The sequence below is a fragment of the Cupressus sempervirens genome, chromosome 11, assembly GCF_028749045.1.
Source record: "Cupressus sempervirens isolate cs-2001-9-10 chromosome 11, ASM2874904v1, whole genome shotgun sequence".
NCBI classification, from domain to species: Eukaryota; Viridiplantae; Streptophyta; class Pinopsida; order Cupressales; family Cupressaceae; genus Cupressus; species Cupressus sempervirens.
Window position 1 is genome coordinate 471,516,734 of NC_143128.1, and position 20,383 is coordinate 471,537,116.

The 20,383-nt window shown below is 33.9% G+C and overlaps 1 protein-coding gene across 1 annotated transcript in view; it reads right to left on the reverse strand.

Moving 5' to 3' along the window:
- LOC149530420 (uncharacterized) overlaps positions 1-20,383 on the reverse strand; it is a 150,513-nt gene that overhangs the window by 27,985 nt on the left and 102,145 nt on the right. Inside the window, exon 17 of the mRNA XM_089808198.1 lies at positions 942-1,032. Coding sequence (XP_089664324.1) covers positions 942-1,032 — 91 coding nt within the window. The remainder of the gene's footprint in view (positions 1-941; positions 1,033-20,383) is intronic.

The following is a 20,383-nucleotide window of genomic DNA, read 5'->3' on the forward strand; positions in this document are numbered from 1 at the left end:
TAATAGTTTTGTCACTCACTGCATTTATCCCACTGCATTAACTGTTGTTTCATTGTCCACTTTACATACAAGGGCCATGGCATACTTATTGAAAATATTATCAGCATATACAGAATGCTAAACGTATTGGTAGGGAACGTTAATTTCATTATTTATAGGGTTACTATTTATTACTGCAATCTGTCTACTCTTACAAAGTTAGAGATCCAACTCGAAGGTTCCTTTAGAGCCAGATCTTGTACATGGCTCTGTTAGGTAGCTAGAAGGCCTGTATGATTTGTTGACAAGGGGGCATTTACGGGTAAGAAATCAAGTTTGAATAATGATTAGCAATCAGATGATTCAGGAACACAGAACCTGAAATCCTTTCTAATTGTTAATCATTGTCCAAACTTCATTTTACCTGTAAATGCCTCCTTGTTAACAAATCATGACTGGAAAGGAACTTGGAAGCTGGATCTCTAGCTTTTCAAGAGAAGTAGAGAGCCCTATTGTTCTATTCAGAGCTGGTTGTGCTAAAACCACCCTCAACAGTAACCACCATCAGTGCTACTATTTACTATGGTAATCTGTCAACAGATAATTAATCTTGGAAACAAGCAAAATATTAATGATAAATTGATAGTGACTGTGGATGCATAATTAGGAACAGCAATTTCATATTAGCATACATCCAGGACTTGTGACTCTTTACACTCGTGAAAGTATCTCAAAACATAGCTTTCACAGCTGTGAGAGTCCTGTCTGCCAATCATATTACATTTATCAAAGAAAGAATAATAGTGACATAATAATATTGTCTTGCAGATAGAATAAAGAAAAAATTATAGTGACAATATTGTCTTGCAGATATGATTTCTGATTTGTGCAGTTGTTTGAATTTTCATACATAAAATCTGTTCATTAACACAAAGTAATCTAAACTTATTGCTCAAACATACCACGATGCTTTGACTGTTGAGCATGATGGGATGCTGCCTGAGGCGGAACAGATCCCTGCGGAAGACTGACCTGTGGACCTTGCATCATATCCTTCAATAAGAAAAGAGGCCAAGAAGGTTAGTGGAGAATAACAAACAGTAAATTGCACCTAATATCATTATTGATCATCTAAAATGATGTCTCAACAAGAATTTCAAAATCATTATAAACAACTCATTCAAAAGCGAAAATAGGCAACAAAGGTGAAGGGAGAAGTAACCCTTTATATCAGGAGTACAAGAATAGAGGAGAATTTAAGATAAAAACAATGATGTGGCAAAGACTTCACACAAAGGTGCTACAGGAGCAGACAACAATTTACAAGGCAATAGGAGAGGGAAGTAATGCTGTCACAAAACATAGTGGAAGATGACAATAAAGAAGAGATGCCAACACTTCACTTTCCTCACATCACTTCATAACACTATGCAGATGATATTTGTAAAGCAATAATTGAAGAAGGTAAATATAAGCTGAAATAATAGACACCAGGAACAATGGTCAGAAGAGGATGCCCTAGAAGCACAGATAAGGAAAGAGTAGCAAAGACAGGATCCCATTCAAATCCGCTATCTTCAAAAGGGTTACTTGATTAATTTCAATTAGAATATGAAATAAATCTTATGGGAAATGCAGAATTTCAACATTTTCTCCAACCTTTGCGTCATCATTCCAAGGGTGATCAAGCAACACCCAGGCCAAGAGATATTTGGAACTTTGGGTCAGTATCAAACCCTAGGTGCTCCCAACCAAATACTGGAACCTGGAAATATTTACATCTACTAGAGACAAAATTAGATGTAATGTTCCCTTTTCTTGAATGACCATCTAGCGGAATCCTCCAGCCTATATTTATTCTCATGGGCTAAAGTTGGAAATTACAAAGCAATAAATTAAATTAATTATTGAAGTTGTTCTGATAAGTAAATCTTAAGGATAACTTTATTTTGATTAATTTAATTAAGTGAAAAAGTAATATGGAGATTAAATCGCTTTATTAACTTAACTGTTCTTTCTAGAATTTTCAGAAGAGGTTAAATCATATTCTTGTAGAGAGTTCTTCTAGGCCTTAAAAAGAGGTGAAAGCAAGTAATTTTCTCATCATTGATTTGTTATTTATGTTTTATTGAGAGTTTCTCTTTCTGAGGTTCAAGTAACATGTTCAGCAATTCTTTGGCTAAACCCTTGGAATTTTAAGTGGACTGGACAAAAACCTAATTCCATCCATTAGGTGGGTTCATTTCAGAACTCACATTGTGTTTCATTGATTTCAAAAATTGAAGTCTTATTTCTTTAAAAAATTGGAATAAAGATTTGAGAAGGGAAATATATTGATGCTCTGATGAATGAATAATATATTATTGGTGGCTTTATTCTTGGGGTTGGCACTTGTATTGGAATCTTAACGATTATTATTTAATTTTGGATACCAAAATCGGCTGATTTGAAACTAATATTACCTGATATGATTTTTCTTATGGGCTGGGCATGATATCTTGAAATCTGAGTCAATATATTTTCACTCATGTGGCATTTGCAACCTCCTGGCCAATTTTGTCTTTATTCCTAATCTCCAAGCATTCAAAGCACGGGCATTGAGGATTGGTCAGCTTGGGAATCAATTCTATGCAGATACGTTGGATGCCAATGCTGAGAAAAACTAATGGAAATCGTGGGCTGCATACTTAGACCTGGAGAACATTTTGTTAAGAAAATACTTGCTAGGTAGAGTGCCATGAATGCTAAAGACAGGTCAAGCATGCTATGCTTCACATGAGAGTTGGGAGTTCCTGCTGTGTGCTGGGCAATCACTTTCAGTCTATATCTATTTTTGTTGATTAATTTCAGAAGTTCGTATGAAAAGAAACAAGATCTCAACAACTCAGGCCCTCCTTGAGGTGATTGGAGACCTCCTTTGTTACTGCTTGCTGAAAGTAATATCTTGTAACAACATACATTCTGTAATCTCCCAAATAAAGGTCAGAAAATTGTCTAATATCTGTGTGTTTTCTCTAGCAACATTATGTTGAAAAGACCTCTGTGAACTGTGAAATATCAATAATTTTGATATAAAATCAATGTAAACCTGACCATACCAACTCCCAAATAAACGTTCTATCTCTCAGTAATATGCAAACAGTTTGCCAAAATGTGGATGTAAAAAAGAGAAAAAAAAAATGGAAAGTTCGGCATTGGATTTTACATTGGAGAAATTTGGGAGATTGAACCACCATCCTTGCGAAGAACCTCAAATTCATATTTTCAGATCAAAGTATCATAGAGCTACCCAAGCCTCCACCAAAGACATTAGATATTTTGTCATCCTTCAGCATAAATTTTGAGAGTACACAGTTGGGAGATGTCCCATGATGATAACATGCATGCATAATGTAGGACATATTACCAAACACAACTCATATCAGATACCCTTCTTAAAACTCAGAAAAACGGTCAGACAAACGGGTGTGAAGGACAAAAAGAGGGTCTAAAGCCAGGAAATGACATCTGTATACTGGGAATCGCGATGATTCTTTTAAGAATAGAAGTTTTCCCCTAACGAAAAGTGTAGAAAACATATGATGCCACATCATCAGCCAGCATATAAAGTGGAGAGTGAAGATCATTATGTATCTTTAAATAACAAGTGATTTTAGACCTAAGGCGAGATGCCACATCCACTCAGAAATGAGCACAAAGATGGATCCAGTTTCATAGCTAAATTCAGAAAGAAATAAAGGAAAAGACGGCCAAATATGGCAAAGGTGAATTGGATAAGAGACTGACCAAAAAAATAATCTTGGGGAGAACCAGAATCTGAAACAGGTAGATAAAGTCATGCCAAATCTCCCAATCAAGTTCTTACAATCTATACCTATGTTTGCAAAGCAAAATGAAGGGAGAATAGAATAATACTAGAAAGACTATAAGCTAATGGTAATGAGGAAATCACAACAGGAATGCGAAAAATGGCGGCAGACGTGTACCTCAGGAGGTCCCACCACCATCTCAATAAAGGCTTCTTATGAATGATATGAGCTTAAATGCCCCTATCAACAATGACTTGTTTATGCCAAATGGAACCTTAAAAAACATATACATCAATGACCCTTGCATTGAAAATCAGTCCAAAAAGGCAAATAACACAGTTAGTGCCTCCCTTCTATTATGTATTGAAAAGAATAGTCCACAATGGCAAATAACCAAGTAAGTCTCCCTGATATTATGAATGCTTCGGAAACCCCATTCAGTGAAAAATATTGTACTCAGCAAGGGAGATGATAGGATACCATCAAGATAAAACCTTTAAGAGTACTATCCGTAAATTGATAAATAATATTGTACACATGGCCCAAAGAAACCATTGAGGAAAAGTAAAACATGGTGAGATGTATCTAGACTATTGGAGGTGGAGAAATGGCATGACTTGCGGACATTAATTAACAGAGATTTTGATGCGATATTGTGTAGTTGTACCCAACAGGGAAAAAAAAGGTCGACCAATGGAAACTCATTCAGAAAAAGACTTCCAGAGGTTCACTACTCAAAACTTATAAATGGGCATCAAGCCAAGAGATATTTACTCTTGGACTAACCAGAGTAAGATTTTTTCCAATAATGTAGTGTAGAAAGACTAGGTTGGTTTGTGGTATCTCCAAGTTAGCTTACGTAAATTGTACATTAGATTCTCCTATCATCAACTTCTTAGGGTCTACCTATGATCCTACTTTGGATGAATGTTCGAACTGATCTCAATCCCCACTCTTCAATGTCCCATCAGATTTGAAGTTCTGTATTTAAAACCCCCAAGCTTTCATGAATTAGTGAAAAAAATAGTGGCATGATTGCCTACCCACCCAGGGAACTAAGATGATCAGCTTTCCAAAAAACTAGAGATGCATCAAAAGATGTCATAAGGATTGGATGTAACAAGTCCTGAATACCATATCTGCTGAACAAATTGTTATAAAAGAAAATCGAGGAAATCAGTAATAAAAACCATTTATAACCTGTGGCAAAGGAATGTTTCAAATACAATTGGAAAATTGGTAGAGTTGGAACAAGTATACCTGAAGGAAGAGAACGTGTCAGGGCAAAAATCAATATACATGTGGTTAGATGAGGGAGATAGGAATACACAACTCTTCATCAAACAACTTTTGCAAGAAGACAGATCAGCAGGTTCAATAGGGGTTTGCACAAGAATGGAATGCTATTGAGAGAGCCACAGCTGTGATCCCATCTGTTGTACACTTCTTTGTGGTACTACTTTGTAAGGACCCAAGATACAAGGTAGCCGAAAGAAATCTGATAGAGTACAATCCCCCAGCTGATTACTACAAGTCAAAATGATTTCAACTTGATGCAAAAAGCCAGCGCCCTTTAGACAGAATGGATTCACATCTGGAGTTTTACAAATTTTATTAAATTTGGTGAGCTTGAAAATCACTTCCATAGGGAATGAATCCAAGACATTCAGTGTGGTCCTGAAAGAATATAATAGCCACTCTCCAGATTTCAAGCCTATCACTCTGTGGCGCAATAATAGATGGGGATATTAGAGACAACTGTAAGAGACTAAGAAGCATACCTTGAGAAACCATTCTCAAAATAGAGAGACTTTGTCATGGTTAAACAAATGTCGGACAGTATCATCATCACAGATGATATTTTGCATTTACTCTAAACAACAAGGAAAGCGACAAACCAATTTAAATTAGAAATAGCCAACTCAAACAATCACATCGAATGGTCATCTCTATAATATACACAAACTTCACTGGGTTTTGGTGACTGGATAAAATGGATTGTGAATACAATCACTCTGTCAAGGATCCAGATTGATGTAATTAATTTTAATAATACATGTACCTGTGATTAATTGCTAGTTAATCTATATGGTTATTTAATATTTATAAATTTTAATAATACATACACTTGTTTGGTCGAATTGATAGATAATATATATGATACATATTAATTGTTATTGATTATTAATAATCAATATTTTTAAAAATATTAATAGAAAATAAATATATATGAAACTATGTCAATAATCAAATATATGTTAAATACAAATTAAAACAAAGAGTCTATCATTACTGACAACAAGTTATAGTCAGCATAACTAATAAATGGAAACTAATGTATGTCAGTTCCAAGTGACATGGATGGGAGGTTGCATCGGTTCAACAACATTTTAATAATGTATTGGAATTCAACATGAGAAGGGGGGAACCGCAGAAGAAAAACTATTAAAAGGGAAGCAAGGATCATCAGCACTGAGTGAGGAACACTGAAAGGAAAAGATCATAAAGAAGTGGGACTGGTTGGGAGATTCCATCCTTATTGCACCTTTATTTGTGCATTGTTTACAATGTTTACTTTCTCACATTAGATGGCTAAGAAAATTGAAAACAAGAAACAAAAAAGTATTACGAAGTAATTGAAAAATATTTGCTTTTTATTAACAGTGATCGAGAGACCAATTTATACAAGAGACTGAACGATGTTTCCTTAAGAAACAATCATAAAGAATAAAAACATTCTATTCTAGAAACAAAAACCTAAATACTAGAAACATTCTAATATTTATAGAAGATTACAATTGATAACCATTAGATACTAAATAGAGATAATAGAAATTGTCTATTATCGTAATACCCTCAATGGTTAATCTATCCAGAGCACGAAGCTGTCAAAAAGCATAAAAGACAGATTCTATCTGCTCAAGGTGCTCTGCACTATTCGTTGTAGGCTGCAAACCAGATTACTTAGATAGGGTAGCTAAGCGCTTCTGATATTCAACCTTCATGTGCCCAAACTTGTGGCAATAGTTGCATTGAATGTTTTTTTCCTGAAGCCTTATGAATCTGGAGCAAAGGATGTCTACTGAGAAGATTGCTGATGGTACTTTGGATAATGGTCCAAAACTTTGCAGATGAGCATAATGCTGCAAAACAAACCTCAAAAAGCCATAATTTTTTAGGTGAAAAATCATGCAAAACCCAACATGTTTTTTGAGGTGAAAAATTAATCAAAACCCAACATGCTTTTTGAGGTAAAAAATCAATCAAAGCCCAACATGATTTTTGAGGTGAAAATTTAATCAAAACCCAACATGATTTGAGATGAAAAATCAATCAAGACCCAACATGAATTTTGAGGTGAAAAATCAATCAAAACCTAACATGATTATTGAGGTGAAAAATCAATCAAAAACTTAACAATACAAAGCTTCGTTTTTTAGGAAAAACAATAAAATCCAACAGATAATTTTTGAGAAAAAAATTAGAAACCCACAAAGGAATCCCACACAACTTTGTGAATTACAAAATCGGAAATTTTTAAGAGAAAGTTTATAGAAACCCATTAAAAACATTTAGGAAAAAAATATGAAAACCCATCAAAAAAAATTTTAGGGAAACATTTATAAAAACCCACTAGAATTTTTAAGGGAAAACACGAGACTTTGCATGGTAAAGCAGCACATGCAAACATGTAAGTACATACAACCCTCAAAAACTAGAGACCCAAAAAATTTGAAGGGTGACCTAGAAGAGAGCTCCAAAAACCCAAAAATAATGCTGTCAGTTTCCAGATTGACTGACTCAGAAATCAAGGCACCTAGAAAATATGACGACGACCTAGTTGAGCTCTCAAAAAACTCACCAAGAATCAAAAGTCAACGGATTTCAGATCTCTCAGAACATAGACCCTAGTAGGATTATAGAGAGAGTTGGAAGCAAATATGCATGTAAATAATTTCGAAAATAAAAGAAAGAAAATTTCAACCAAGACATTATAATTTTTTATTTTTTTAAATTAGAGTATTGGCTCTGATACCATATTATGAAGTAACTGGAAAATATTTACTTATTATTAATAGTGATCAAGAGATCAATTTATACAAGAGACTGAAAGATGTTTCCTTAAGAAACAATCGTAAAGAATAGAAACATTCTATTCTAGAAACAGAAAACTAAATATTAGAAACAATCTAATATTTACATAAGATTACAATTGATAACAATTAGATACTAAACAGAGATAATAGAAACTGTCTATTATCGTAATAAAATGAAGAAAGCAAACTTAATGACATGCGAATTGACCATTGATAGGGTTCAACCAAAGTTAAATAAGGGAAGTTTAGAAAACCATTTTGATCATTGAGAAGGGAGTTTGGACTTTGATATGGTAAAGCCAAGTTTAAGAAAAGCTTTAATTCCATTTCTATCATTGTGTGGGAGATAAAAGATTAAGGAATCACAGCATAGTAATATAAGACAAAATAGCTATTCAAGGGTATAAACATGTTCATGAGCTATATGGAAATGAATTGGTCTAAAGATATAACAAAATAGTTTAATATTATTATCAACGAATGAAGTAACAAATAATCTCAATATTGTGGTAAATAAGTATTTGATAGGAACATACATATTATTATAATTAAATGAATTTATTACATTTATAAATATAAAACAATCGTCTACAATTATGAAGCCAATTTATTTATACACACACACATATCTACGTGCAACTATATGTTATAAGATATTCTGTAATATAGAGATATTAATATATTTGTAACTGATTCCTTAATTCCTTGCCATGGTCTCAGGAGTTGATAGTTGGTGTTGTATAGGGAAAGGTAAAGTAATTCCAAAGAATGTAGTGGTGTCAAGCGCCCTATGACAACTAAATCCATGCTCTCCCTAGGGTTTTAGGAGAGAAGTAATGAATCGAGAATTAAACATTAAGTGATAAATATATTGTGAACCTAGATGCTTATTTAGAAGCCATTACATCTAAAATGTATTCATGTTATAATGATAATAATATATACAAAGCTAATTCTTTAAAGTTTAATCACCCATTAACACAACCATGTAGATAGCAAGTTTGCACATAGGGGAAGGAGTAATTCAATCACTTTGGGGAAAAAGAGTCCTAATACGGTTGAGAACGATAAGGGAGCCTCAAGTTGATTGTTTTTGTACTCAAGAAGCAGTAATTGTACCTTCCCCCTTAGGGTTAGCAATTAGGAGAGGATTAAGGAATTGGAGCTTAGGTGTGTAGTACAAGTCAATGATTGTTTCTAGATTTGATGATAATTAGGAGTTGGAATTCTCTTTGTATGAAACAAACATAAACCAAACCATAATTGGGAATTTTCAGAGAAAATTAAGGTTCTATTTGGGGTCATTACACACTTGTGCATAATTGACATAGTTGATCAATGGAAGCCTAGTGGATTTTTCAAGAGTTCTCAATGCCCAAGGCAAGGTCAGTCGTGACCCATTAAGCCCATACTTATTCATGTTCCCAAATAAATTTTTGCGGGTTGCTTAGCTAAAAGTAATCTCATACTATGATCTTTGGTCTAAGAGTTATTCCCACCTCAAACCCATCTTCAGAAACTTGTTCATGGATGGCAATTATTTGTAACAAAGGCACATCAAGGGAGGGCAAGGAATTTAAAAGAATGTGGGAGTCATATAATGTAGTTTCAATAAGCATTAAAATTATATATATATATATATATATATATATATATATATATATATATATATATATATATATATATATATATATATGTATGTATGTATGTATGTATGTATGTATGTATGTATGTATGTATGTATGTATACACTACTATGGTAAAATAATGTGTAATTAAAAAAAGATCATGAATGATCTATATATACAATATACAAGAGAATGTTTCTATAACGAACAACAAAGAGAGTGAAAAAGTAAGTTTCCATAACAAACAAGAGTTTATGGAAACATTACAAAAAGAATGACCATTAGAAAAAGACGAAAGAGAGAGAAAATAGAATACCCTCCCTTAATGGCTAATCTATCTTCAAAAAACAAAAATTTGCATGTCCACAAAAAGGATAAAAGGCAGCCTTGGGTTGATCATAGAGGTCTGCATATTCTACAATGTTGGCCTATGGCTGAGACCCTCCCTGCTTCCACTGGTCAAAAGCAATGCAAGTCCTACAATCTTGATTTACATGACCAAATTTGTGGCAATAGTTGCACCAGATTTGCTTCTTCTTGGAGCTATTCTGAGACTGAGCAAATGACTGAGATGGGCCTTTATCCTTGTTAAAGGATTGGGTTGAGTTTGTTCAAACGAGGACAAAGGAGCACTACTACCAAATTGTTGTTTCCAACGATCCCGCTACAGAAGTTTGGTGCATAATCTGAGAACTTCAGGTCAACATTAGTTGCAGTAGTGTTAAGCATCTCAATAAAGTGTTCATAGGACGATGGTAGACTTTTCAGAGCAATGATCACCATATCCTCTTCCTCTATAGTACAACCAATGGCCTCAAGTTGATCTTTGATGTCCTTAATCTTTAGAAGATGTTCCTGTAAGGACACGTGCTCATCCATAATAATAGAGAATAGTTGATTCTTCAGAAAGAAGGCTCTTCTTTTATCTTATGTCTCATGGAGATCCTTCAGTGTCGTCCAGATCCCTGCAGCTGTCTTGCCAAACAACACTTGAGGAAGCTGATCATCAGTAACTAAAAGCTTAATGAGCATAACCGCTTCATGATTACACTCATCAAATTTTTCTTAAGTAGCATCAATGAGTCTCAGTATCCTAAACCAGCGCCTCAAGGCGACAGTACTCGAAGATCGTCATCATTCTCTACTTCTAGGTGTTGTAGTTCTTTCCATTGAAATGCTAACTGCCTTCCAGCATGAGACTGGTGAGAGATGCCATTGCACATTTTTCAATAAAAGAACTAAGATGGCACAAACTTCAAGACAGATTAAGGAAAGACCCAAAAAATTTGAAGACATTTAAATAAGAGCTTGAAAAACCCAAAAAGAATCTGATTAGATTTTGAATCCACTGGCTCAAAAATCGAGACAATGCACCCAGAAAAAAGTGAGACTAACCCAATTGAGATCTACAAGAACCCACTAGGAATATGCAAAAAAATTGTTAATCCGACTCAAGAATCGAGGGTTTTCAAAAAATCTGTAGCCGAATTTAAAAGCTTGAAAAAAATTGTAGAGTTCTTGAACAAAGGGCAAATTAGAGAAAAAGGCAGATTTTAAACCATGCAGCACAAAGAAAATTGCAAAAAAAAAAATTGGACACCGAATCCCTAGTCAGGTTTGGAGGAAAAAAAATTCAACTTTTAAACAAACTTGGACAAATATTTTGAAATTTTTGAACTAATAATTTCAAAAAAGAAGTTAAAAAAAATTGAAGAGGCCAGGAATTTGCTCTGATACCATATTATGGTAAAATAATGAATGTGTTATCAAGCAAAGATCATGAATGATCTATATATACAATATACAAGAGAATGTTTCTATAACAAACAAAAGAGAGGAAATAGAAACATTCTTGTAGAGTGAAAAAGAAAGTTTGCATAACGAATAGGAGTTTATGAAGACATTAAAAAAATAGTGACTATTAGAAAAAGACAGAAGTGGGAGAAAATAGAAACTATCTAATATCATAATATACACATCTACACACACAAATATACATATATTTCTATCAACCTTCTAGATTCATTGGAACAATAGCTAGCTCCCATATTATAGCAGGTTAGTTAGCCTCCCACCCCGATCTCACGAGATATATATATATATATATATTGTCAACACCTTATCCAAAAATCAGTAGCAAAGTCGTTGGAGTTTTGGACTGTCAAATTGGATCCCTACCTAGAAGTTCTCATAATTCCTTTATTAAATATTCATAGAGGTCAAGGAACCAAAACCTGTAAAGGGGTTATTGATAAAGCATACGATAATTTGGCAACCTGGATAAACAAATGGTTAAGAATGGTGGACGGGATCATTCTTACTAAGGTGGAACACCAATCCATTCCATTTTAAATTTTCTTAATTCAACAAACTACCATAGATGAGTTGCACAAAATCGCAGAGAACTCTTGATGCCAAATGCAAGCTCATGAGAAAAAGCCCAACTGTTGGCATAGGAAAAGGTAAGCAGATCCAAGCAGGTTGGACGTATAGCATTAAAGAAGACCTTGGGGGGTGGGGGTGATGGGGAGGGAGGCAAAACTATCCAATAAACTCTTTAAAGAGAATGAAAAACCAAGTAGGTCCATGAGTTACCTTTCAAGTCCCATTGTTTTCCCTATTTAAACATAGTGGTCTTGGACCATAGTACCAAATATAATTTATCCACAATAAATCAACAAACCAAAAGACAGTGTTCTCTTTTTTCTTCAAAAAATGGGCGAAAAATTGGATTAGTGTCAAGTTTATTTAAAAAAATTCGGGTCAAGTATAGCAAAAAGCAGAAACTATTATGTATGACTACTTGAAAAACCTAAAAACCTAGTTTTTTAAACCAAAAAATAGTGGAAAATTACTATATCACCTGATTTTCATAAGTGCTATTACAATTATCTTGACTTTTCACAATTTAATTGCCAGAAAAATGCAACTCATTAATTTTTTTTCAAAAATATTTTTTTTGTATGTGTGTTCAGTGAAAAAACTGTTCTCTGGACCAATTTCCCATGAATTATCATTTTTCTGGCAATATTTGCAACTATGATTTAGACACCATGCCATCAAAGACGAGTCTGAAATGTCTATGGGTCGATCTTTAATTGCACAAATTTGCAGTTTAAGAATATGTGGTTACAAATAAGAAAACTGGATTAATATATGGATGCATACATCATTCCACAATTGTCACTTTAAAAACCAATTTCATATTATCAAAAAAGAAGCTACTAAGCTGAGTCCTCAATCAAGAAAAAATTCAAACTATTGTCTCAGAGGAAGCCCTGAGGTGGAAGACTGAAATACAATGTAGAAGTTGGCTATGGATTGCGAGTAAACACAAACGATTTCAGAAACAGCCCGCAAGATGAATATTCGAATAGTTCCCCCAAAAGCCAACTCCTATCTCTTGCTGTAATAACAACACAGAATTCTTGCATAAGATAGAATGTGAGGGTTGGCTCAGCAAGGCCCTGTGAATATGTGTCATTTACAATAAGGATGAATAGAGAACTCATAACATACTCGTATAGTGTCAATTTGCAACTGTTACTGATTGTAGCTTCGATCAGATGATTCCAATTGATGAAATGAAATGTTTGAATGGCCTATTGGCCTTAAACATTTGATATCTATCTTTCTCTATCATCATCATGAAGCATTAATGTTTTTGATAATAAGTTATTGTGTGTGTGTGTGTATTATATATATTAGATATATTATTATACGTGTACATATTTGTTGAGGCAAATAGCTTTGGTTTAGAAAATTGCATTGATCTCATGAGACCATACTCATGTATATATACATGTCGATATGCAAAATATTGATATGTATATGTACATGAATATTGTCTGAATATTTTAATGAAGATCGCAGCATTCAGAACTACCAATGCATGTTATTATTGAAGTAATATCTCAGATTTGAATTATGCAAACAATCGTATTTATACTGAGTGTTATCAATTGCAAATAGACTTAGTTAAAGTCTTAAATGGAATTAGTTCTTGTTATGACTAATCATCGGGTGTGACCATTCCACCGATCAGGCACATCGGTGAATGGACATGTCTCCAAATGGAGACATGCCCATTCACCCATGTACCTGTCCATGTCATATATAATGTATATGCCGCTTGATATTGTAACATAGTAATTGATTAATGTGTGCAGATCAAAGGCATCTCAGATGTCATTCTTGAATAATATTTATCATCATTTTGCATTGAATTTTTTTATTTTTATATATACTGTACAACACTTGTATACTTCATTGGCATTGACTGTACCTGCAGGAAATAGACATAATTCAGCAGTGAAAAGGAAATTTGTAAGTAAACTTTATATGGTATCAGAGCCTAGTTAAGGAAAGATCACACTAAGTGTATTGAATCAGATTTTTACTTTCAGACAAACAATTCTCTCTCCCTCCAAAATGACAAACACAATGAGATTTTAACATCACCTTGGAAGGGCTGATAACTTTGAATCCTGGAAACTTCGAGTAATGATGTTAAAAGAAGACAAACTGGAATCATTTATAAAGGAGGACAACAAGGAACCAAAAAATGATCCTGAAAAATCAGAATGCATTGAGAAAAGTGAAAAGGCAATGAAGATAATTGTTGATACTGTTCGAGACCACATAGTACCTATTGTGGCAAAACATACCACAACTTATCATGTGTTTCAAGCTCTTGAAATTACATTTATAATAAATAATACTGGCAGAAAACTTGCTCTTAAAAGGCAGATGAATAGTATAAGCATGAATAAAGGAGAAACTATAAATGCTTTCTTTATGAAAATCATGGACTTGAGAGATCAATTACATGCACTTGGTTATGAGATTGAAAATAAAGAGTTATCCTTAATAGCATTAGGAGGACTTCCAAACTCATGGGAATCCTTTGTACAAGGCATAAGTGCTAGGTCTAAAATCCCTAAAATGGATCGTTTAAGATCAGATTGTCTTCAAGAAGAATCGAGATTAATGATTAAGGGAAAACACAAAACCCTAGATGAAGATGTTTAAGTTCTTAATACAAATGCTCATAAGAAAGGAAAGAAGAAAAACAACAAAAGGAAAAGAAATTTTCATGGAAAAGGACAATCCAAACAAAAGAAAGATTTGTCCAAAATCCAATGCTTCAGATGTGATCTATACGGACATTATGCAATAAATTGTCCTAATAGATCTAAACCTCAAGCATCTTTTGCAAAATCTGAAAAGTCAAATGAAGGAAATGAACATGAGAAATATGCTTTATATTCTGCATTATCCAGCCAAATATCAACTAAAAGGAATACATAGATAGTTGACAACGGGTCTTCCAGACACATCACTGGATATCAGGATAACCTAGAAAGCATGGAAATAGAAACAGATGAAGAAGTTACAATTAGTGACGACTCTGCACACTTGGTAAAAGGAATTGGGACCTGCACCATAAAATTGAAATCTGGAAATTCTATTCAACTTTTTGGTGTTCTCTATGTGCCAGGTATTAAGAGGAATTTAATATCTATATCTGCTCTTGAAGATGATGGTTATAAAATTGCTTTCATGGAAGGGAAAGTACTAGCATGGCCTAAAAATTTAACCATTTAAAGGGCTCTAACAATAGCAGTACTACAAGGGCTCCTATATGAGCTATGTGCTGAGACAAACCTTGCACTTGTGCATGAGACCTTTGATTCAAATGAAATGTGGCACCGAAGACTAGGTCATATTAATTTTCATGCCCTAACATCAATGGACAAGATAGTAGCTGGAATGCCCAATTTAAAACATACTCACAATTAATCATGTAAAGGTTGTGCCTTAGGGAAAAACACTAAAAAGCCATTTCCCCATAGTTTGAGCAAAACTAAGGTATTGGAACTAGTACTTTATGATCTATATGGTCCCATGCCTATACAATACATAGGAGGATACTTGTACTATTTCATATTTGTTGATGATTTCTCAAGGAAGACATAGATATACTTCCTTAAATGCAAAGAATCTGAAGAAATTCTCTCTAAATTTAAAGAATTCATAACTATCACTAAGAACTCCAGTAAGAACATTAAAATTCTAAGAACAGATAATGGGAAGGAGTATACTTCTGAAATATTTAAAGAGTTTTGCAAACTAACTAGGATTAAGAGGGAGTTCGCAGTCCCTTACAATCCTCAATAAAATGGGGTTCTTGAAAGAATAGAACTATTGTAGAAGCTGCTCAAGCCATATTTTTTATCAAAACTTGAGTATGTCTTTCTGGGCTGAAGCATCCAACACAGCAGTCTATATTCAAAATAGATGTCCTCACTCACATTTGGACAATAAGACTCCTGAAGAAGCATTTTCTAGAAAGAAACCTGACATCAGTCACCTAAGGATATTTGGATGTCCTATATATGAGCATGTAACTAAGGAGAAAATGACTAAGTTAGAACCTTCTGGAAGAAAGGGTATTCTCATTGGTTTTAGTGAAACAATAAAAGGATACAGAGTCTACATTCATGGACGAGAACAAATCGAACTAAGCAGAGATGTCATCTTTGAGGAAGACATTGCTTTCAGAAGAGCCAAAACCACTGATGAACTAGATACATTTAATGTATCTCCAGAAGAGACTCCTACTCCTGAGATTTAGAGGGAGTTTCTTGAAGAGACTACAACTGAAACTGAAATCCTTCTAGAGACTCAAGAAGAGAGTCATGATCACTCTAAAAGGCCACTTTGGGCAAGGAAAATAATACAGGAAGGAGATGGATTTGCAGCCCCTTCAAGAACCTTACAAGAAAGCAAGAGACCTAGAAAATTAACATATAATGCTTTCGTATGTGAGAGCTTGAATCCTAAACCTTCTAGCACTTCTAAAGCACTTAAACATCAAGCTTGGAAAGACGCCATGGTGGAAGAATGCCCATCTATACTGAAAAAATGATGTTTGGGGCATAGTTTCGAGACCTAAGGAAAAATCTGTTGCGTCTTCAAAATGGCTCTTCAAAGTCAAATATGTTGCAGATGGCAGCATTGAAAAACATAAAGATCGTTTTGTGCCTAGAGGTTTATCTCAAAAGGAAGGAATTGATTTTGAAGAGACTTTTGCACCAATTGCCGGGTACACTTTTGTTAGAGCTATAATAGCCATTGCAGTAGCCAAAGGTTGGAAAATCCACCAAAATGATGTAAAAACTACTTTTCTTAATGGAAAGATAGAGGAAGAAGTATACCTGGAACAGACAGAAGGATTTGTAACTCATGATGCTACTTCTTATGTGTGTAAATTGAAGAAGGCTCTATATGGACTTAAACAGGCTCCCTGAGCTTGGTATGAAAAGATTGACAAATACCTCTTAAGTCTTGGATTCACCAAGAACGTGGCTAATCCAAATCTCTACTTCAAAGTAACTAAAAGTTATATGTTAATTCTAATTCTTTATGTTAATGATCTTCTGATTACAGAGGAAGAACACCTTATTGATCAATGTAAAAAAGATTTGGCTCCTGAATTCAAAATGAAGGATTTAGGAATTCTCCATTACTTTCTTGGTTTGGAAGTACGTCAAAAGTCTGGTAATATTTTTCTACATCAAAAGAAGTACACTATTGACATTTTGAAAAGATTTGGAATGTGGGACTGTCGACCCATGTCTATACCTATGGAAACCAATCTTCACGAGCTAAAGAAACCAAGTGTTGAATCCAGACTAGTTGATCCCACCTTATACAGACAAATAATTGGGTCCTTGATGTATCTTGTAAATACTCGACCTGATATCTGCTATGCAGTGAATGCAACCTCATGAGATTCATCTTGTAGCTTTGAAGCACATATTGAGGTATCTTCAAGGTACTACTAGATATGAACTTAAATATGAGAATACCAGCTTGGAATTACATGGATATACTAATTCTGATTGGGTCGGAAGTGTAGAAGACCAAAAAAGAAAATCAAGATGTTGCTTAAGTTTAGGATCAGACATGATCTCCTGGATATGCAAAAAGCAAGCTCTTGTTGCTCAAAGTTCTACTAAGGTAGAGTATATTGCAGCAGCGATGGGAGCTTGAGAAGCAATGTGGCTTCGAAAGTTGCTTTCAAACTTGTTTGGTGAACCTTTGAAACCTACTATAATTCATTGTGATAATCAAAGTTGTATTAAGTTATCTATGAATCCAGTATCTCATGATAGATCCAAGCATATAGAGATTCCTTACCACTACGTAAGAGACATGGTGGAAAGAAGACGTAAGAGACATGGTGGAAAGAAGAGCTATTCAATTAGAATATATTGATGCAGGTGATCAAACTGCTAACATTCTCATCGAGGCTCTCCCTAAAGTGAAAGTTGATGATTTCAGAAAGAAACTTGTCTTGATTGAAATGTAAGTTTATGAGATTGACTAAACCTTGTAAAATTTATTTAATTAATTAAAGATGTTTAAAGTGTAAACTCTTTCATCATATGTGTGACTCTATGACTCATGGGCCTACCCTATGTTCATTATTTAAGGAGATAATCTTTCATAATGGAATATTGATTTTGATAATATACGGTGACGACTTTATTATTATTAGATTACTATCATGATGAATATCATGCGACTTTATATTCAAGGAAAGATCATATTAGTTAAAAGAGCATGTTGATGGATATCATGTGACTTGATATCTATTGAAGATCAATATGTTCAAGTTCATGGTGGGTATTATGTGACTTAATATCTATGGTAATACCATGAACTGGCATGGTGTATATCATGTGACTTGATATATTTATGCTCATCATAACTGATAAGAATATCATGAGACTTGATTTTCTTATATATTTCTTGAGGATATTACTTCTTATAATGAGAATATTCATATGCACTTTGTCTTCCCTAGCTAAGAGGGAGTGTTGAGGCAAATAGCTTTGGTTCAAAAAATTGCACTAATCTCATTAGACCATACTCATGTATATATACATGTTGATATGCAGAATATCAATACGTATATGTACATGAATATCGTCTAAATATTTTAATGAAGATCACAGCATTGCCAATGCATGTTATTATTGAAGTAATATCTCAGATTTGAATTCTGGAAACAATCATATTTATACTAAGTGTTATCAATTGCAAATATACTTAGTTAAAGTCTTAAATGGAATTAGTTCTTGTTATGACTAATCATCGGGTGTGACCATTCCACCGATCAGGCACATCGGTGAATGGACATGTCTCCAAATGGAGACATGCCCATTCACCCATGTACCCATCCACATCATATATAATGTATATGCCCCCCAATATTGCAACATAGTAATTGATTAATGTGTGCAGATCGAAGCCATCTCAGACATCATTCTTGAATAATATTTATCATCATTTTGCATTGAATTTTTATATATATTGTACAGCACTTGTATACTTCATTGGCATTGACTGTACCTACAGGAAATAGACATAATTCAGCAGTGAAAAGGAAATCTGTAAGTAAAATTTACAATATTCTATATATAGATTATTATCATCATGATAATACATTAAGTATACAGGATATGTTTTAGTTAACATTTGAGGATCTTGATCATATTTGTTCAGAGGGAGACCATGTCGAGACGGATTCTCCAGTGATCAAGAAATGGGGCATGGTCTATAGTGCAACTTATATTCACCTCTTTTGAGTGTATTTCACTTGTATAAAAAGGACTTAAGACTGTTACCACTAGTCGAGGTGCATATAAACTGAACGGTAGCCTGTTCCCAAGAAACGGTAGCAGTCTGAGGACCATGATTCATGAGAATAAAAAGTCTTAATGTGAATATCTAAACCACATATGGATATTTGGAAGACCATTCATTCAGAGTACATAATCACTAAAGATCTGACAACCAATAGTTTCTCCACGCCTTCTACCAAAGTGAAGTTTGTACATTATTGAAGACACTTGGAATTATGGATCAGAGTCTTTAGTGAGAAGGAACCTCAACATCAATGATTACCTAAGATGTACTTTAATGCATCCTTCTCTATGAGAGAGAAGTTTGAGGTGAAAGCCTTTGTTCCACTCCCTCGAAATGTTCATGGTGGATGTCATGTGAGTTACTACATGACTTTGTGGAAATGTGATGACGATCTTTCATTGATGTTTGTTTATGGTTACTATAGTAAGGTGACAATCTTAAAATAGTCTAACATGATGTATATCATATGGTTGATGTCTAAGCAAAGCAAATCATGATAGATTATATATTGTAAATCAATATCAACCGAGATATAGATATCTATGTGTTGTATTGTATAGATATATATCATGGTGGATTAACATCTATAAACAAACCATGATTATAACATTCCTATGATAAGTATCATAGAGTGATACGTGCACACATTCCTTATGAACATTTTGAGTATTTGGTGAATATCATGTGACTTGACATTCAGAGGCCATTACTCGTTATATCATGAGATTATATCATTATGATGGATATCTCCTCATCAAAGATATTCTTGGGCACACCATACTCCTAATGTTACGGTGAGGTAACAGTAGTACACTATGTTGTTTATTTCGATAGAGATCATCCTCCCTAGCTAAGAGGGAGTGTTAATGATTGTAGCTTCAATCAGATGATTCTGATCAATGAAATCAAATGTTTGAATGGCCTATTGGCCTTAAAAATTTGATATCTACCTTTCTCTATCATTATCATGGAGCACTATTATTTTTGATAATAAGTTATTAAGTAGATATATATATATATAGATATATCTACATGTATATATATACATACATATATATACATACATATACATATACATACATATATATAATCATCATGATAATATATTGAGTAAGTATTATTAATAATGACTAATATGAATCAAGAAGAG